General features: G+C 36.3%; 1 protein-coding gene across 1 annotated transcript in view; it reads right to left on the bottom strand.

The window, feature by feature from the left end:
• GMDS (GDP-mannose 4,6-dehydratase) overlaps window positions 1–15,616 on the bottom strand; it is a 675,882-nt gene that overhangs the window by 535,454 nt on the left and 124,812 nt on the right. The window contains exon 2 of the mRNA XM_054591986.1: window positions 11,012–11,056. Within this exon, the coding sequence (XP_054447961.1) occupies window positions 11,012–11,056 (45 nt within the window). The remainder of the gene's footprint in view (window positions 1–11,011; window positions 11,057–15,616) is intronic.

Genomic DNA, 15,616 nt, shown 5'->3' with positions numbered 1-15,616 from the left:
CAAATATACTTATACATAGCAAAATTGGTGTTTACCACCAAAGTTATTTCTGAAATACAGATTTCTCAGCTTTATTTCATTGGATAGAAAATAATTTATGTTGTAAAAACAGATAATTTAACTTTGAAAGTGAAAAAAAAACAATAAAAATGTGATTCAGTCTATTTTTCCTCTGATTGTTTAATTCTGGGTATGTCATATATTACAACTCAAAACAAAGAGAAATGCCATATACATACACACTGTATACAAACAAAAGGCTCTGATAAAAAAAATGATATTGATGGATTCAGTATTAAAATCAGACAGCTACAAAAAGTCACAGCATAAAAATAACAAAAGTATAACGATAAAGCATTAAGCACTAGTCCTTTTTATTTTTTTTAAATATCAAAAACGTGTGCATTCAGACACATATATGAGCGATTTGCTAACGTGAGGGATGTTTAATTTTCCCTCACTCCCAACTTTTGGTATATGTACACAGGGAAAGAAAGACCTGCAAAGTGCTTAATCCATGACAGCAAGTGTTGTTCTAAGAACATAGGAGAGCTAAGTCTGTCTGCCTCTGAGACAGGTGAAATACATACTTAAAGACAAGCCAAAATGTGCAAACTGGATAATCTAGTTAAACGGGATGTAAGTAGGGATTTTTTGTTTGTTTTTGTAAGGATTTTAGGGGGGAAAAGATGAGAAGTTAGAAAACCAAAATGAAAAGATAAATGAGCTGATTGTGACTCCACATAAATTTAATCAAAATCATTATTAAATTACAGCAGTTTGAAAACAAAACATAATTCTGAAAAACTCAAGCCTTAAATGGAAGTGAGTATTTTGACAAATAAATTTCATGTCCCATTTAACTAAGTGATGAAAAGGAAAAATTCAGGTTCTCTCAGTGTCAAAACAAAGTTGGTTTGACTTCAAAACCTAGAGTCAGATTAGGGAGTACCTGAAGAAATCTTTTCCTCCCTCCCTCCCTCCCTCCCTTCCTCCCTTTCTTCCTTCCTTCCCTCCTTTCCTCTCCCTTTCTTTTTCCCTTCTTCAATCCAAAAAAAAATCCTTTTAGTATTTGTTTACTTATTTATTTAATATAGTCAAGAAGATAGAAAATTTTTACCACTGAACTTCAAATTCTCAGTGTCTAGATTTTTCCTGGAGGTAAGGATGCCTTCCAGGGATGTTTAAAGCCACTTGCTTTTTTTTTAAGGTACAGATTATGTAGGTAACATCAATAGCTAACATGTACGTGGCAGTGGCCATGTGCTCACTGTTCTTTAATAGATATTAAATCACTTAATCTTTACAATACCCTTTCTATTACTACTCGTATTCTACAGATAAGAACGCTGCCTGAGACCACACACCTACTAAGAGGCGGTGTTAAAGACTGGACATGATGCATCATGCTAACACTCAGTATGGTTTCAAAATAAAACCCATAGAAAAGCTTTTTTTCACCAGTGACTCTGGGATATACAACAACCTGGAAAAATGCAATTCAAGGTTTCTCACAGACCAAGGATGGAAGCACAGAAATTCCATATTCTAACTAATTTCTCAGAGAAAACACTACACAAGCTTTATATACCATTTTTTTGTTCTCCTGATCCCCCTAGTTGTACATTTCCCAGAAGGGAAACCCACAATTTACCTATTCTTTATGTTAAATTCTTGTATGTTTTGATGCAGTTGTTAACAAGTTATTTAGTATAGATTTTTCATATATTCCCTGGTAAATTCCAGCTTTTAATGGGATTAATTTTGTCTTTCATTTTTTCTGGTTTCTCTTTATATTTTATTCAGTTTACACTCTATTATTTTGCATTAGCTTCAGGTATACATAAGTATGCTGTTGGCTTAGTGCTAACAATGACACCAGGAAAGCACTAGAAACTTGAGTGCAGTTTCCTAAGCTTCACTTCTGTCGGATTTCCTTTTTCCCTCATGATGAGAAGGAATATGCACAGCGCTAGGATCCTAGGCAATGTAACACACCTGTCTTTCACTAATGCTATTTAATGAACTAGGCTAAGGAGCCTGCTACAAAACCTATGGCCCTCAGCTTGTCAACATGAAGCACTGTGTCACTCTCTTACTCCTGTATCAACAAGTCCTGTAGATCTCACAGAGCTCCTCTGGGCTCTCTTTCAAATCTTCATGACAACCCTGTGGAAATGGTGTGCCTACCATCCCCCACCTGTGAGAAGGGACTAAGCCTTAAAAAGGTTCAGTGACTTTCCCAAGGCCACAGAGCCAGCAAGTGGCAGAGGAGAATTAGGACACAGGTTGTCCAGCACCAGAGCCCAAGAGCTTTCTCACCTTAGCTCTGAGCCGGCTGACTGGGTATAAACAATAACCATCCTTTGCACTTCAACAACATGTAGAAATAAATACATAAAGTTATCGTTTTGTTTATTTAATGGTCCCTGTTGCATATTTTTTATTACTTTTAACTTTTTTAATTTTATTTTTCAATTACAGTATACATTCAATATTATTTTGTACTAGTTTCAGGTGTACAGAACAGTGGTTAGACAATCATATAATATACTTTACAAAGTAATGCCCCCCCCAATATTTCCAGTTCCCAGCTGGCACCATACATAGTTACTATACTATCATTTACTACATTTTCTATGCTGTATTTTATATCCTTGTGACCATTTTGAAACTACCAATTTGTATTTCCTAATCCCTTTACCTCTTTCACCAAGTCACCCCAAACCTTTTATTCTCTGGAAAACAGTCTGTTCTCTGTATCAGTGAGTATGTTTGTTCATTTATTTTGTTCTTTAGATTCCACATCTAGGTGAAATCATATAGCATTTGTCTTTCTATGATTGTATTATTTCACTTAGCGTAATACTCTCTAGGTCCAATCATGTTATCAAAAATGGTAGCATTTCATTCTTTCTTATAGCCAATACTTCCATTGTATATAAGTACCACAATGTTTCTATTTACTTGGCTACAGGTAAGCACTTGGGTTACTTCTTTATCTTCACTATGGTAAATAATGTTGCAAACAGCATAAGGGTGCATATATTCTTTTGAATTAGTGTTTTGCATTTCTTCCAATATATACCCAGAAGTAGAATCACAGGGTCATATGTCAGTTCCATTTTTAATTTTTGAGGACTCTACATACTGTTTTCTGTAGTGGCTGCACCAATCTGCATTCCCACCAACAGTGCATGAGGATTCCCTTTTCTACACATCCTCACCAACACTTGTTGTTTGCTGATTTATTGATGAGTGCCATTCTCACAGGTGTGAGGTGATATCTCATTATGGTTTTAATTTACATTTCCCTGATGATTAGTGATGTCTGGCATCTTTTCAGATGTCTATGAACCATCTGCATGTCCTCTTCAAAGAAATGTATATTTAGGTCCTCTGCCCATTTATAAATTGAGTTGTTTGTGGGTTTTTGGTGCTGAGTTGTATAAGTTCTTTATAAATTTTGGGTATTAAACCCCTTATCAGATGTATCATTGGCAAATGTCTTTTCTCATTCAATAGGTTGTCTTTTCATCTTGTTGATGGTTTCCTTGGCAGTGAAAGGCTTTGTAGTTTTGATGTAGGCCCATTTGTTTATTTCCTTTTAGTTTTCCTTGCTAGAGAGACGTGTCAGAAAAAAATATTGCTATTAGAAGTGTCAGATATTTTACTGCTTATGATGTCTTATAGGAATTTTATGGTTTCAAGTCTTACATTTAAGTCTTTAATTTGTACTTATTCTTGTATATAGTGCAAGGTGGTGGTCTAGTTTCAGTTTTTTGCATTTATCTGTCCAATCTTTCCAACACCATTTATTGAATAGACTGTCTTTACTCTACTATATGTTCTTGACTTTTTGGTCAAATTTTAATTGACCACATAGGCATGGGTTTATTTCTGGGCTCTCTAGTCTGGTCCATTGATCTATGTGTCTGTTTTTAAGCCAGTGCCATGCTGTTTTGATCACTATAACCTTGTAGTATAGTTTTGATATGAGGTAACATGATACCTAACTTTGTTCTCCTTTCTCAAGATTTCTGTGGTTACTTGAGGGTTTTTGTAGTTCCATATAAATTTTTTGGATTACGTTATAGTTCAATGGAATATGCCATTGGTAGTTTGATAAGGATTGTATTGAACTTCAGATTGCTTTGGGTAGTATGGATATTTTAAAGATATTAATTCTTCCTATCCATAAGTATGGCATATGCTTCCATTTATTTGTATCTTCTCCACGTTCTTTCTTCACTACCTTATAATTTTCCAAATACAGGTCTTTTACCTCCTTGTTTAAATTTATCCTTCTGTAAAAAAGATTGTTTTCTTAGTTCCCCTTCCTGAAAGTTCATTATTGGTACACAAAAATGCAACCAACCTCTAAATATTTCTTTGGTACCCTGTTACTTTATGAATTCCTTTATTAGTTCTAACAGTTTTTTGGTGGAATCTTCAAGGTTCTCTATATAAAGTACCACATCATCAGCAAATATGACACTTTTACTTCTTTCTTTTCAATTTGGATGTCTTTTGTTACCACTTCTTGTCTGACTGCTGTGGCTAGGACTTCCAGTACTATTTTGAATAAGAGCAGTGAAAGCGGACATCCCTGTCTCATTCCTGATATTAATTAGGGAAACACTTGTAGTTTTTTTCCATTGAGCATAACGTTAGCTGTGGGTTTGCCATATATAACCTTCATTACATTGGAGTATGTTTCCTCTATTCCCTGTCTGTTGAGAGATTTTATCATAAATGGGTACTGGATTTTTGTCAAATGCTTTTCTCTATCTATTGATATGATCATATGACTTTTATCCTTCATTTTGTTTATGTGGTGTATCTTGTTAATTGATTTGTGGATATTGTACCAACCTTCCATCTAAGGAATAAATCCCACTTGATCATGATGTATGATCTTTTTAATATGTTGCTGAATTCATTTGCTAATATTTCATTGGGGATTTTTGCATCTGTTTATCAAGGATATTGGCCTATAGTTTTCTTTCTTTGTAGAGTCTTTATCTGGTATTGGAATTACTATAACACTGGCCTCATAAAATGAGCTTGGGAGTCTTCCCTCCTCTTGAATTTTTTGGAATAGTTTGAGGTCAGGTGTTAGTTCTTCTTTGAATGTTTGGCAAAATTCACCTCTGAAGCCATCTGGTCCATGACTATTTTTTTGCTGGAAGGTTTTTGATTACTGCTTCATTTTCATTAGTTGTAATCAGTCTGTTCAGATTTTTTGTTTCTTCTTGATCTGGTTTTGGAAAATTGCATGTTTGTAGGAATTTATCCTTATTTTCCAAACTATCCAATTTCCTGGCATACAGCTGTTAGTAATATTTTCTTATAATCCTTTGTATTTCTTTGGTGTCAATTGTTACTTCTCCTTTTTCATTTCTGATTTTATTTTTTGAGTTCTCTCTTTTTTCTTGATGCATCTAGTTAAAATCATCAATCTTGCTAATCTTTTCAAAGAACCAGTTCTTGGTTCCACTGATAGATATGTGTATTGTTTTTTAGACTATATTTTTTCTTATTTCTAATCACTTTGGACTTTGTTGGTTTTTTTCCTAGTTCCTTTAAGTGTAAAGTTAGATTTTTTTGTTTTACTTGAGATGTTTCTTGTTTCCTGAGGCAGTCCTATAATGCTATGAATTTCCCTCTTAACACTGCTTTCACTCTGTCTCATAGATTTTTAGGTCATTTGTTTTTACTTGTATTTGTATCAGGATATCTTTTGATTTCTTCCTTGTCCTTGTTGTTAACCCACTCACTGTTTAGTAGCATGTTATTTTGCTTCCATGTGTTTTTTGCAGGGTTTTTTCCCTCTTAATTGATTTCTAGTTTCATACCATTGTGGTGAGAGAAAATGCTTGATATGATTTGCATCTTCTTAACTTTTTTGAGATTTGTGTTGTGTTCTAACATGTGAGCCATCCTGGAAAATGTTCCCTGTGCTCTTGAAAATGTTCAAATTATATCAATTAAATCCAACTGATCTAGTGTATCATTTAAGGTGACTACTTCCTTACTGCTTTTCTGTCTGGAAGATCTAGCCATTGATGTTGACTGGGTGTTAAAAGTTCCCTACTATAACTGTATTACTGTCAATCTCTCCATTTATGTCCATCAAGATTGCTTTATATGCTTAGGTGCTCCTATGTTAGGTGCATAAATGTTTACAAGGTTATATCCTCTGGTTGGATTGATCCTTAGATCATTATGCAATGTCCTTTTATGTCTTTTATCGTAGCCTTTGTTTTAAGATCTATTTTATCTGATAACAAGTACATCTACCTCAGCTTTTTTGTTGTTGTTGTTACCATTTGCATGAAATAGCTTTTTCCATGCTTTTGCTTTTAGTCTGAGTGTGTCTTTCATACTGAGGTGGGTCTCTTGTAGACAGCACGTATACAGATCTTGTTTTGTTTTCATATCCATTCAGCTATCCAATGTCTTTTGACTGGAGCCTTTAATCCATTTGTATTTAACATAATTGTTCCCACGTATGTAGTTATTGTGATTTTATTCTTTTAACTATGTTTATCTTTTCTCTGTCCTTTTAAAGAAGAAAATATATAATAGTTTAAAGGGTGATTTTATATAAAACCTGGCAATTCTTAGTTTTCCTCATCATGAATGATATCTATAGATATTCTATAAATAATGAACTAGGATTAGATCTATTCTTTTTATGCTCTCCTTAATTGTTAATCTTGAGCAAAATTCAAGAAACAAGCAACAGTGAAAACTGTAACTTTTTACCTTTATACAGAGTCTCCTTAATGAGAACTGGACCAGAGATGAAGCATTCCTTCCTTTTCCCATTAAAACAGTTCATTGAAAACATGCTCAGATGTGAGGATTTAAGGGCCACATTAGATGACCATGCCCCATGGCTTCAGGAATCTAATGAGTGAGGTCATGCATACTATTTAACATTGACTAATCACTCTACTAATGTATGACATTCCTTTTCAAGTCATTCATCAATGCCTGTTTTTGCATTAAGATCAACCAAGCATTTTGTACCTTTACATTGGCTACTTTACTAAAAAGCAGTAAAGGAATAGATCTAATTGTGCTATGTTAACTCTATAATTTGTTCTTGCCCACACAGCCCCATCATCACTACCCAGCCATGTGTCTGCTCTTTGACTTGCCTCCCTCCAGCTCACTGTTGCTTCCCCGTCTTCACAATGAAAGACCTTGCCATGCTAGCCAATTAAAGTCTGCCCCTTTCTTTTCTGTGAAGAACTAAGCCTCAGTATTAAGTCTATCCATAGAATTTGTAGTGATATTCCTTATACAAAGACTGGATTCAAAATTATATGAGAGCTCAGAGAAGCAAGTCCTCACAAATTGTTGCATTGGCCAAGAAGTCCATACAGTTTTTTCTATAACATAACAGACACATTTTTTATGTTCACCAATAACTTTACTGAGTTGGATATTTTGAGTATGTTGGCTGTCTCTGGAATGGCATAACATTGACTGTTCTCAATTAATGTCTCAATTTGACTGCTATCTACTTCAACGAGTCTACCCAACCGTGAAGCATCGTCCAGTGAGAAATCTCCATCACGAAACTTCATAAACCACTTTTGACATATTCAGTCAGTCACAGCACATTCTCCATAAACTGCATAAGTTTTTTTGGTGTGTTTCAGCTGCATTTTTACCTTTCTGGAAGTAATAAAGCATAATATGGTGAAAATGTTGCATATTTTCTTCCACCTTCATTATTAAAATGGCTACACAAAAATTCAACAATTTTGATAAGTATTTTTTTAAATGCAAACTAATATGACAGTTGTCACAATCCAGTCTAACAAAGTTGTTTCAAATAAAGTTAAAACTAACTAAGGATTGACTAGAGCCACCTTACAGAAAACAAACGAACTTTATGGACAACCCAATATCTCCTGATTAAATGATTTCATTTGGACCTTTAGTTCCAGTGGTTCTCACGCTGCAGTACCCAGGAAGGCAGCATGAGCAACAACTAGGCTTGTTAGAAAGGCAGATTCCAGACCTCTGAGTCAGCCATCTGTGTTGGGAGATTCTGACGCACATTAAAGGTTGAGAACCTGCTGAATTAGAAGTCTGTGCTGATGCTGACCCTGTCAATGTAGGTGTGGACAGGTATATCCCCCTTTAATGGTACTGCATGCTCTTTACCCTGTTATTTTGCTCATGGTCTTGAGCAAGCAGGGAATGCTGGCTGATAATTCCAGAAACTCTCCAGTGGAACCTCCTCAAAAAATCTCTCACTCTCATGTTTACTTTGATCTGTGCTACCATCAGATTCCTCTTAATAGTTTATCCTTCAGTTTTATTAATCCCTTAAAACTGAAGACAGCAGCCTACTAAAATTGAATACAGTGTGGATAAACATACTATCATTCCCCCCCATTCCTACAAAACTCATATTTCCCCTGTGCTAAAAGGAGGGATCATTTCTGGTTATACTTTGAAGCTCTATACCTTCCACCTGTATTGTCTATAGCATTTCTTTCTATCAATTTATGGATCTTACTCCTAAACCTCTCTTCTCTTGCCAGTCATTGTTTCAATGATTCATTCCTCCCATTAACTTTGACTTGCCAAATGGGCCTTCTATTGTGTTTTTATCAGAATAAAATCTGCTCTTAAATTTTCAAATGCCAATGGAACAAAAAGATTTGTAGTTCATGTGGCAGTTCTAGGTTCTTATTACATTTATTTCTAAGTCTCTCATCCATTTATGAACATTACTACCTGCCTTCTGAAGTCTGCTCATTCCTTAACAAGCCACCTAAATAGAGCTTTGCTTCTCCATGCATGTCTTCTTCCTGCTAGTAGCACCATCCTGATGACTGAGAATGTTTACTGTCTATCATATCCAGACTAATCCCAGGCTCATTCACTAACCCACCACAGAGACCACCGCACCTCACACTGTCACTCCCTTTTTCTCTTTTCTCTAGACTAGCTCTAGACTCTCCTTGTTCCCACCATCCTTACCTCAAGTGTCAGTCCCCAATGTCCATCTTGAAAGCAGATTCTAACACTATGCTGTTTGAGCATGCCTTCTGATACGCCACCTCTCTTCCAAAACTCTGATGACTACGATGGAATTCAGGACATGCTACTCCAAGATATGGCACCTTGGCATATTGAGTGTTTTAAGCTGAAGGAGTTTGAGAAAATGGCAGAAGCAGGAAGGCCACTCTGACTTTCCCCCTGCCCTTTTCCCCTGAAATAGTCATAAAACCCTCAAGTAAGAGGTGCCCTCTCTAGACATAGAGGATGGAGCATCCTTATCTCTGAAAACAAGGGGACACCAAGAAGAATCCTACCAAACAGACCTTGCTAGGTTTCTCTTAGTGTATACACTTCCCTCACACTCCTCGACCTACCTACCATATTTCTCCATGGCTGTCCATTCTCCACCAAACTTAACATAAAAATAATTAGGCTTAACTGTTTCTTCAGATGTTCATTTGCTCATGAAAGCTCCCTGTCATGTAAAACTTCTATTAAATAAATTTGTATGCTTTTCAGTTTAATTTTCAGACCTAGCCAAAGACCCTTTCGCTCCTCTACACTAAACTGACAAAGACAGACTTACAGGAGAAACTTCTGCCATTTTCTAACACTCCTCCAGCTTAAAATATTTGGTATGCCAAAGTGCCATATTTTGAAGTAGCATGTCCTGAGCCCACCAGTTATTACTCAGTTAGTTCTCTCTGTTGCTTTACTCGATACACAGCCAGATCACTAACTCCTCTCTAGCCACTAAAATCTTCTTGGTCTGTCCCAACTTCTCTCTGCAACACCCTTCCTTTTAGGTTTATTACAACATTATGTTAATCTAGCCTGAATAAAAATCAGTCTGCACCTAAAACCAACTCTTCGGCATTACATATAATCCTTTCTAAAATCTGCTACTCCAGTATATGTATTTATCCCTCAATTATAGTAAAAATCTGTTTATATTAACGTGTACATATATAATACATTCATAATTACATTGCCTTATTTTGATATGATTGTAAGATATAGAACTAGCTATTAGATAAGGGTACAGAAGGTACTAAACATATCTGCCATTACTTCTTAAAGTCTAAAAGTCAAGGTTCTCAAAAAAGATTATGAGTTAAAGTAAGAAATTTATTTCTTTTTTGCAAATCCTGCTGGTTTTTAGATGCCAAATTTCTTGCTGTTTGTTGATTTGCCCACAGTGCACGTTTTTAAAACAATGTACCTCCAATTGGGATAAACAGAGAATCCAAAATTATTAAAGTAAAGACTCCCAAATCAGGCCATGGCATACAGGTCACTGCGTAGATTTTCATTCACTGTATAACATGAATTTATGTAAGTGTACATATCTGAAAACTGTTCTTTAAAATGGTAAGATGTACCCACAAAGCTGTATCAAATTTAAAATATGATACCCTTGTTTCTCTTAAAATAGAAAATGATAAAAGACAAGAAAGAGGAAAAGAAAAGACAACGAAGACAATGATGATAGTAACAAATCCAGAGGCTTCAGCTTCCATAAAATATACGCCTGCCTTTTAGAAAGCAAAATCTATAAGCATTAATTTTTCATTTAAACTTGCAAGATCAACTTAGTTTATATTGCTCCATGCAATTTCCGAATTAAGTGACTTTACTATGAGTGGGACTTTTTTATGTAACATATCACATCATAAATTCACCCTAATAACATTACAGCTTTTAGCTTATACAGGTTGCTGCTTTATCTGAAAATGTGGGAAGCGTGCAAAGCAGTTAAACATTAAGGAACAGGGGGAAGCCACCAGTGCTCACCAGTAGATAAACAGTACAATGAGCTGGCATGGTTACAAGCCAAAAGGCACATTCTTCCCCTGATTTTGATTTGTTATCAGAGTTTCAGTGGAAAACACACGCAGGAGGACGGCAGTAGAGGAAGCAAGAGGCCACTGTGTCCAAGTGATTCCACCAGCCTGTGCTTGCTCACTGAGTCACTCACCTCATAGCCTTTCTCCAGCAGGAACTCAGCCAAATACGAACCATCCTGGGAAGAAGAAAAAAATTGACAAATGTCAGACTCATCATAGCTAGCCAAGAAGGCAGCCAAGACTGACAGTAAATACCAAATGGTATTCCACTGTTCACTATACATTTTCATTGACATTATTTCATCTGAGTGCCACAGAAGCACAGTTAAAGTGTTTTCATTGTTATACTCACAGAGAAAGAAATTGAAGTCCAGGGAATTAATATAGGGCAAAAGAAAGAACACGATGCCTCAGAATCAGATGGATATAGAGTTAGGTTTTGCCACTTACTAGCCGTGTAAAACAGTGATCTCCAACCACTGTGCCACACAGCACACTGGTGTGCCACAAGGATTTTTAAAGCATGCACTACCTGACTATTTAGTTGGGGGCACTGACCTCTTTTCCCTTAGATTTTCACATTAAAAAAATGACAACAGCCAACACAATAGCCATCTGGTGTAAATGAATCAAAATTATACTTATATTTTCGTGTCCGACAGGTAGAAAATATACACTTGTTGTACCCCAGAATTTTAATAATTAGTTTATGAGTGCTACGAGATGAAAAAGATTGAAAATGACTCGTGTAAAATATGTAAAATATGTGAGGCAAAGTAGGCGTCCCTGGTACTACTGTAGGAATATAAAACTCTAATCCTGAGGGTTGCAAAAAGGAATCTCTTAGGAAGGGGTGAGACGGTAGCTATGGGAGTTGGGGGGAGAGCAGGGTGGGTGTGAGGAGGAGGCAGAGGACACCAGAGTGCTGACATCACTCAGAAAAGACACCAGGGTGGAGAGGGCGAAGGTGAGAGCCTTTGCTAGGAGGCTTTCCACCCACTGGTGGGAGTTTGCTTCTAATCCAAGGATTCTGTGAAGTCACTAAAGAAAGGATTTTAAGATAGGAGTCAGGATAGGGGGCGGAAGACATGATCAGATTTGTACATATCACTGAATATAGTGCATGCACATGCACACATACAGATAAAGATAATGTTTTATCTTTTCTATAAAACATTAAATACTTCATCTGTATGTGTCTTAAATCATGCAGTTAATCACTAGTGTCTAACTAAACATGGATAGTCAACTGGTTTTTAATAATTCTTTAAAAAATTTCTGGGTAATAGTGGTTCATTTACACTAAAATATTTCACATGTCCCTTCTAGGTACCCGAGTACAAGAGATCATTGTTTTAGAGGTCACCAGCCTTGCTCAGAAAATGAATAACATAGGCATTTTACAAGCAATCCTGCTACTGTTCTTCTGCTTTCAATCTAGGTAAGTCCCCCTCCATCCCATCCAGACACAGAAAAATGGGGGCTCCAACTAATAAAAGTCTATATACTCAAAAGTAATTAGAAATACTTGGGCTTTCTATTTTTAAAAAAGCTTACAATATCCCTTTGAACTTTGAAAGTTCCTACCAGATACACCAGGAAAAAAGAAAAATGTAGAAGGCGTCATTATCATTCCTTGACTTACAGCTGAAATTGGAGACACCTATGAGTCCTGAAAATGACAGAACTACCAAGAGAGGGTTGGTCTTACTACATCATGAATAAATTCAAGCAGGATGACAAGGCAAGATATACAAGGGACACATTTTACAATTCACTAAAACCTCCAGTGATTTTCTTCTGACTGCCTGACATAAATATTCTGGTTTACAAACTCATGTGGAGAAGAAGAGAAATATTTTGGCATATTTCTTTTCCTTTCAGTCTTATATCCAACTGCATAATTTTTCAATACCCAATGTGCAAACTAAATCTGTAAGAGGGCTAAATAATTCAGACCAGGACAAGCCAGGTCATTCTATATGATCATCGGAAATGTGAGAGTAGTCAGTAGTCTGTAAGTCAGTCGATGAGAAAATAACAGAAAAAACATTTACAACAAGATGAATAATTTTACAGTAGGTTGAAAAGCTCTAGGAAGTATGTTTTGTTTTCTCTTGTTGGTGTTGTCATTTTGAAACAGCCAATGCCATACTTTCCACATTTTATAATTTCTCTTTAAATAAAAAGTTAAAATGCTCATGCTCTACCATAGCTGCCCAGAAAGTTTCTTGTTTTGGGTTTTGTTTTGTTTTGTTTTGTTTTTTAAAAGGCAGAGGTGAAAGTGCTCAAGATCCATGAAGGCAGGGAGAGCTGGGATTATTTAGAAGGCTGATGTGAAACAGACCTGACCAGGACTGAACCCTGTCAATAAGGTCTTGTTCTTCTCACCCAGGCCACTTCTCAAACTTTCCAACCACACTGGAACATTCTGAACCAGCAGTGGCATTCACTTCCTTCTTACTTCCTTGCCAGGTCTCTCAAGTGATAGGGCCTGGGCAGCACAATGAGTGGGAAGTGGAGGAGAGAGAGGTCTCCTGGTCTCTGTCCCTGGGAGCCCAGCTGTCCTCCCTTAGTCCTCTCCCCAAGTCCCTGAGGGGACTCCACTTGGAGACACAGTATCTAAACAGGCAGGCGTCTGCCAAGCCAGCAGGATTATTGTTTCTGCCTCCTCTAGAAGAACAGGGCTGCTAGAGATTGCTTCAATCAGACTAACTACTGAAATATCATGGTAACTGAGAACCTACAACCAACATTAAATTCTGACACTTAACTCCTCAGGAACAAAGGAACGAATGGACTAAATTTCCCACGCATTAACTATGATCACAGTTAACAATTTGATACAGCCTGGTTCAATCCTTGTTATAAAAAACTTTTTAGTTGGATAAATAATGTCCCAATTGTGACTCTTAAATTTAATTTTGCATGTGGTTATTAAGAGTATCGATTTCATATTAAATGCTATATAGTTTTAAGTAAACAACATGGCTTTAACATTTTCAAAACACAGAAATGTTTTATTTTCACAAGAACTCAGCCTAGAAGGCAAGCAGCCATTTGCCACCTGAGATTAGCCAATTTGCCTGATATCACACTAGAGATGAAGCCAGGACTGGAATCCATTGTCTCCCATTACTTTGACCTAGGAAACAACCTCCTCTTTACCTGGGACCTACCAAAATACATCTAAACCCTACAAAATAATAAAATAATGTAAGTGGATTCATTGTAAACCATATTGGTTTAGTCATTTTTCCATTACAAAGTGTTTTTATGGATTACACACTGCTTCTAGTTTTAATCAGGTGACCCAAACCCAGAGACGTCTCGTAATTTTAGAACACTCCAAAGTTCAAAGGAGGGAGACAGGCATAGTGCCTGAAATTTCTCAGGTCTCATTTGGGCATGAGCACTACTTGGGAAGCGGTATAGTATGGTCTGGAGGTGAACATGGATTTGTGATGGCTGCATGTTTGGGTTTTAGGGCCTAGAGGGCAGGGCCACTGTGCAGGGTTCAAAAGGGCCAGATTTCGTGTGCCTAATACCTACAGTCCCTCTATATGGGTATCTCTGTCCTTTACCTTTCACAAATACTCAGAAATGTTCCAGATAAACAGCCATACAAATTAAGAGTAATTCCAGAAATTAGCTGAATTATATCTTGGCTATAATAAGAAAACTACTTTAGAGTTCACATCTCTAAAAAGCTGATAAGGGACAGAAAGTTTCCCCCTTTTCTCAATGGCCATACAAGGCTAAAAAACACTGACCAACCCTCACCTCATATCCACCCCATGTCCAAACATTCCTGTTTTAGGAAGTCTACCCTCCTGAGAAGAAAAACTAGCATTTCTATTCTCTATTCAAATATAGATGAACTTAGAGCTCAGGAGGATGAATAAACAGGATACTTTCTTATATGGAATTTGAGATTCTGGTCCCTGTGAACTGCATGCTAAATTATACTGTATGTTTCTGCTTAAGCACCTTTTGTCAGCTTCTTTGACAGAATAAGGTAAGTAGTATTGGGCTAAAGATATCATGCCATAATAAAATTGATTTCCTTGTTTAGACCATGTCAAGCATGGGGAAATAGAATACTCCTCTGTAAGAAGAGAAAGCACTAGTTTATACCACCTTTCATGCTCTTTAACTTAAAGTGTTCTAATTACTCTAAAATAAGCATCTTTTCAGCTAATTGCAATTACAGTATGAAAGTAATCTCTATTTCCAATAAGAAAAATACAAATAACTTCAATAATTAACAGAGGGTGCTGTTTTGATTTAAAATAAAAACTTCCAATAGGAAGATTAGCCAGTGTAGTGTGAAGAGCCCAGAGGAAGAATATATTTGAAAAGTATTTTAACCTGGCTCATGTTTGTAAAACAAATCATTGGATAAAATTTCTGTCAGACTCACAGAATTCAAAAGACCACAGGGATTAATTAATCCAACTCTCTCATTTTACAGATCAGGAAATTGAGATTTAAAAGTTAAATGTTTAGTGTAGAGTCACAGTTAGAGAGTAGCACAAGCTGTACCCTTTCCTGCCTCCCCCAAAACAAAACACCACCAATGAAAAAAAAAAAAAGCCCAGTCTCTGGCCTCATAGACCTCTGAATTTTTCACTAAAAAGGACAATGAAAAGTTTAATTATGAGACTGGTTTAACGTCTAAAGTTGAAAGCCAAGTAAAATATACCAATGTATATTACAGAGTGAAGAGCAAGAAT

Source organism: Pteronotus mesoamericanus, unplaced genomic scaffold, assembly GCF_021234165.1.
Source record: "Pteronotus mesoamericanus isolate MK-2021 breed Mesoamerican mustached bat unplaced genomic scaffold, CSHL_Meso_final scaffold_31, whole genome shotgun sequence".
In the NCBI taxonomy this organism is placed as follows: domain Eukaryota; kingdom Metazoa; phylum Chordata; class Mammalia; order Chiroptera; family Mormoopidae; genus Pteronotus; species Pteronotus mesoamericanus.
Note: the sequence above shows the minus strand (reverse complement) of the source record. Positions and strands in the feature narration are given on the sequence as shown.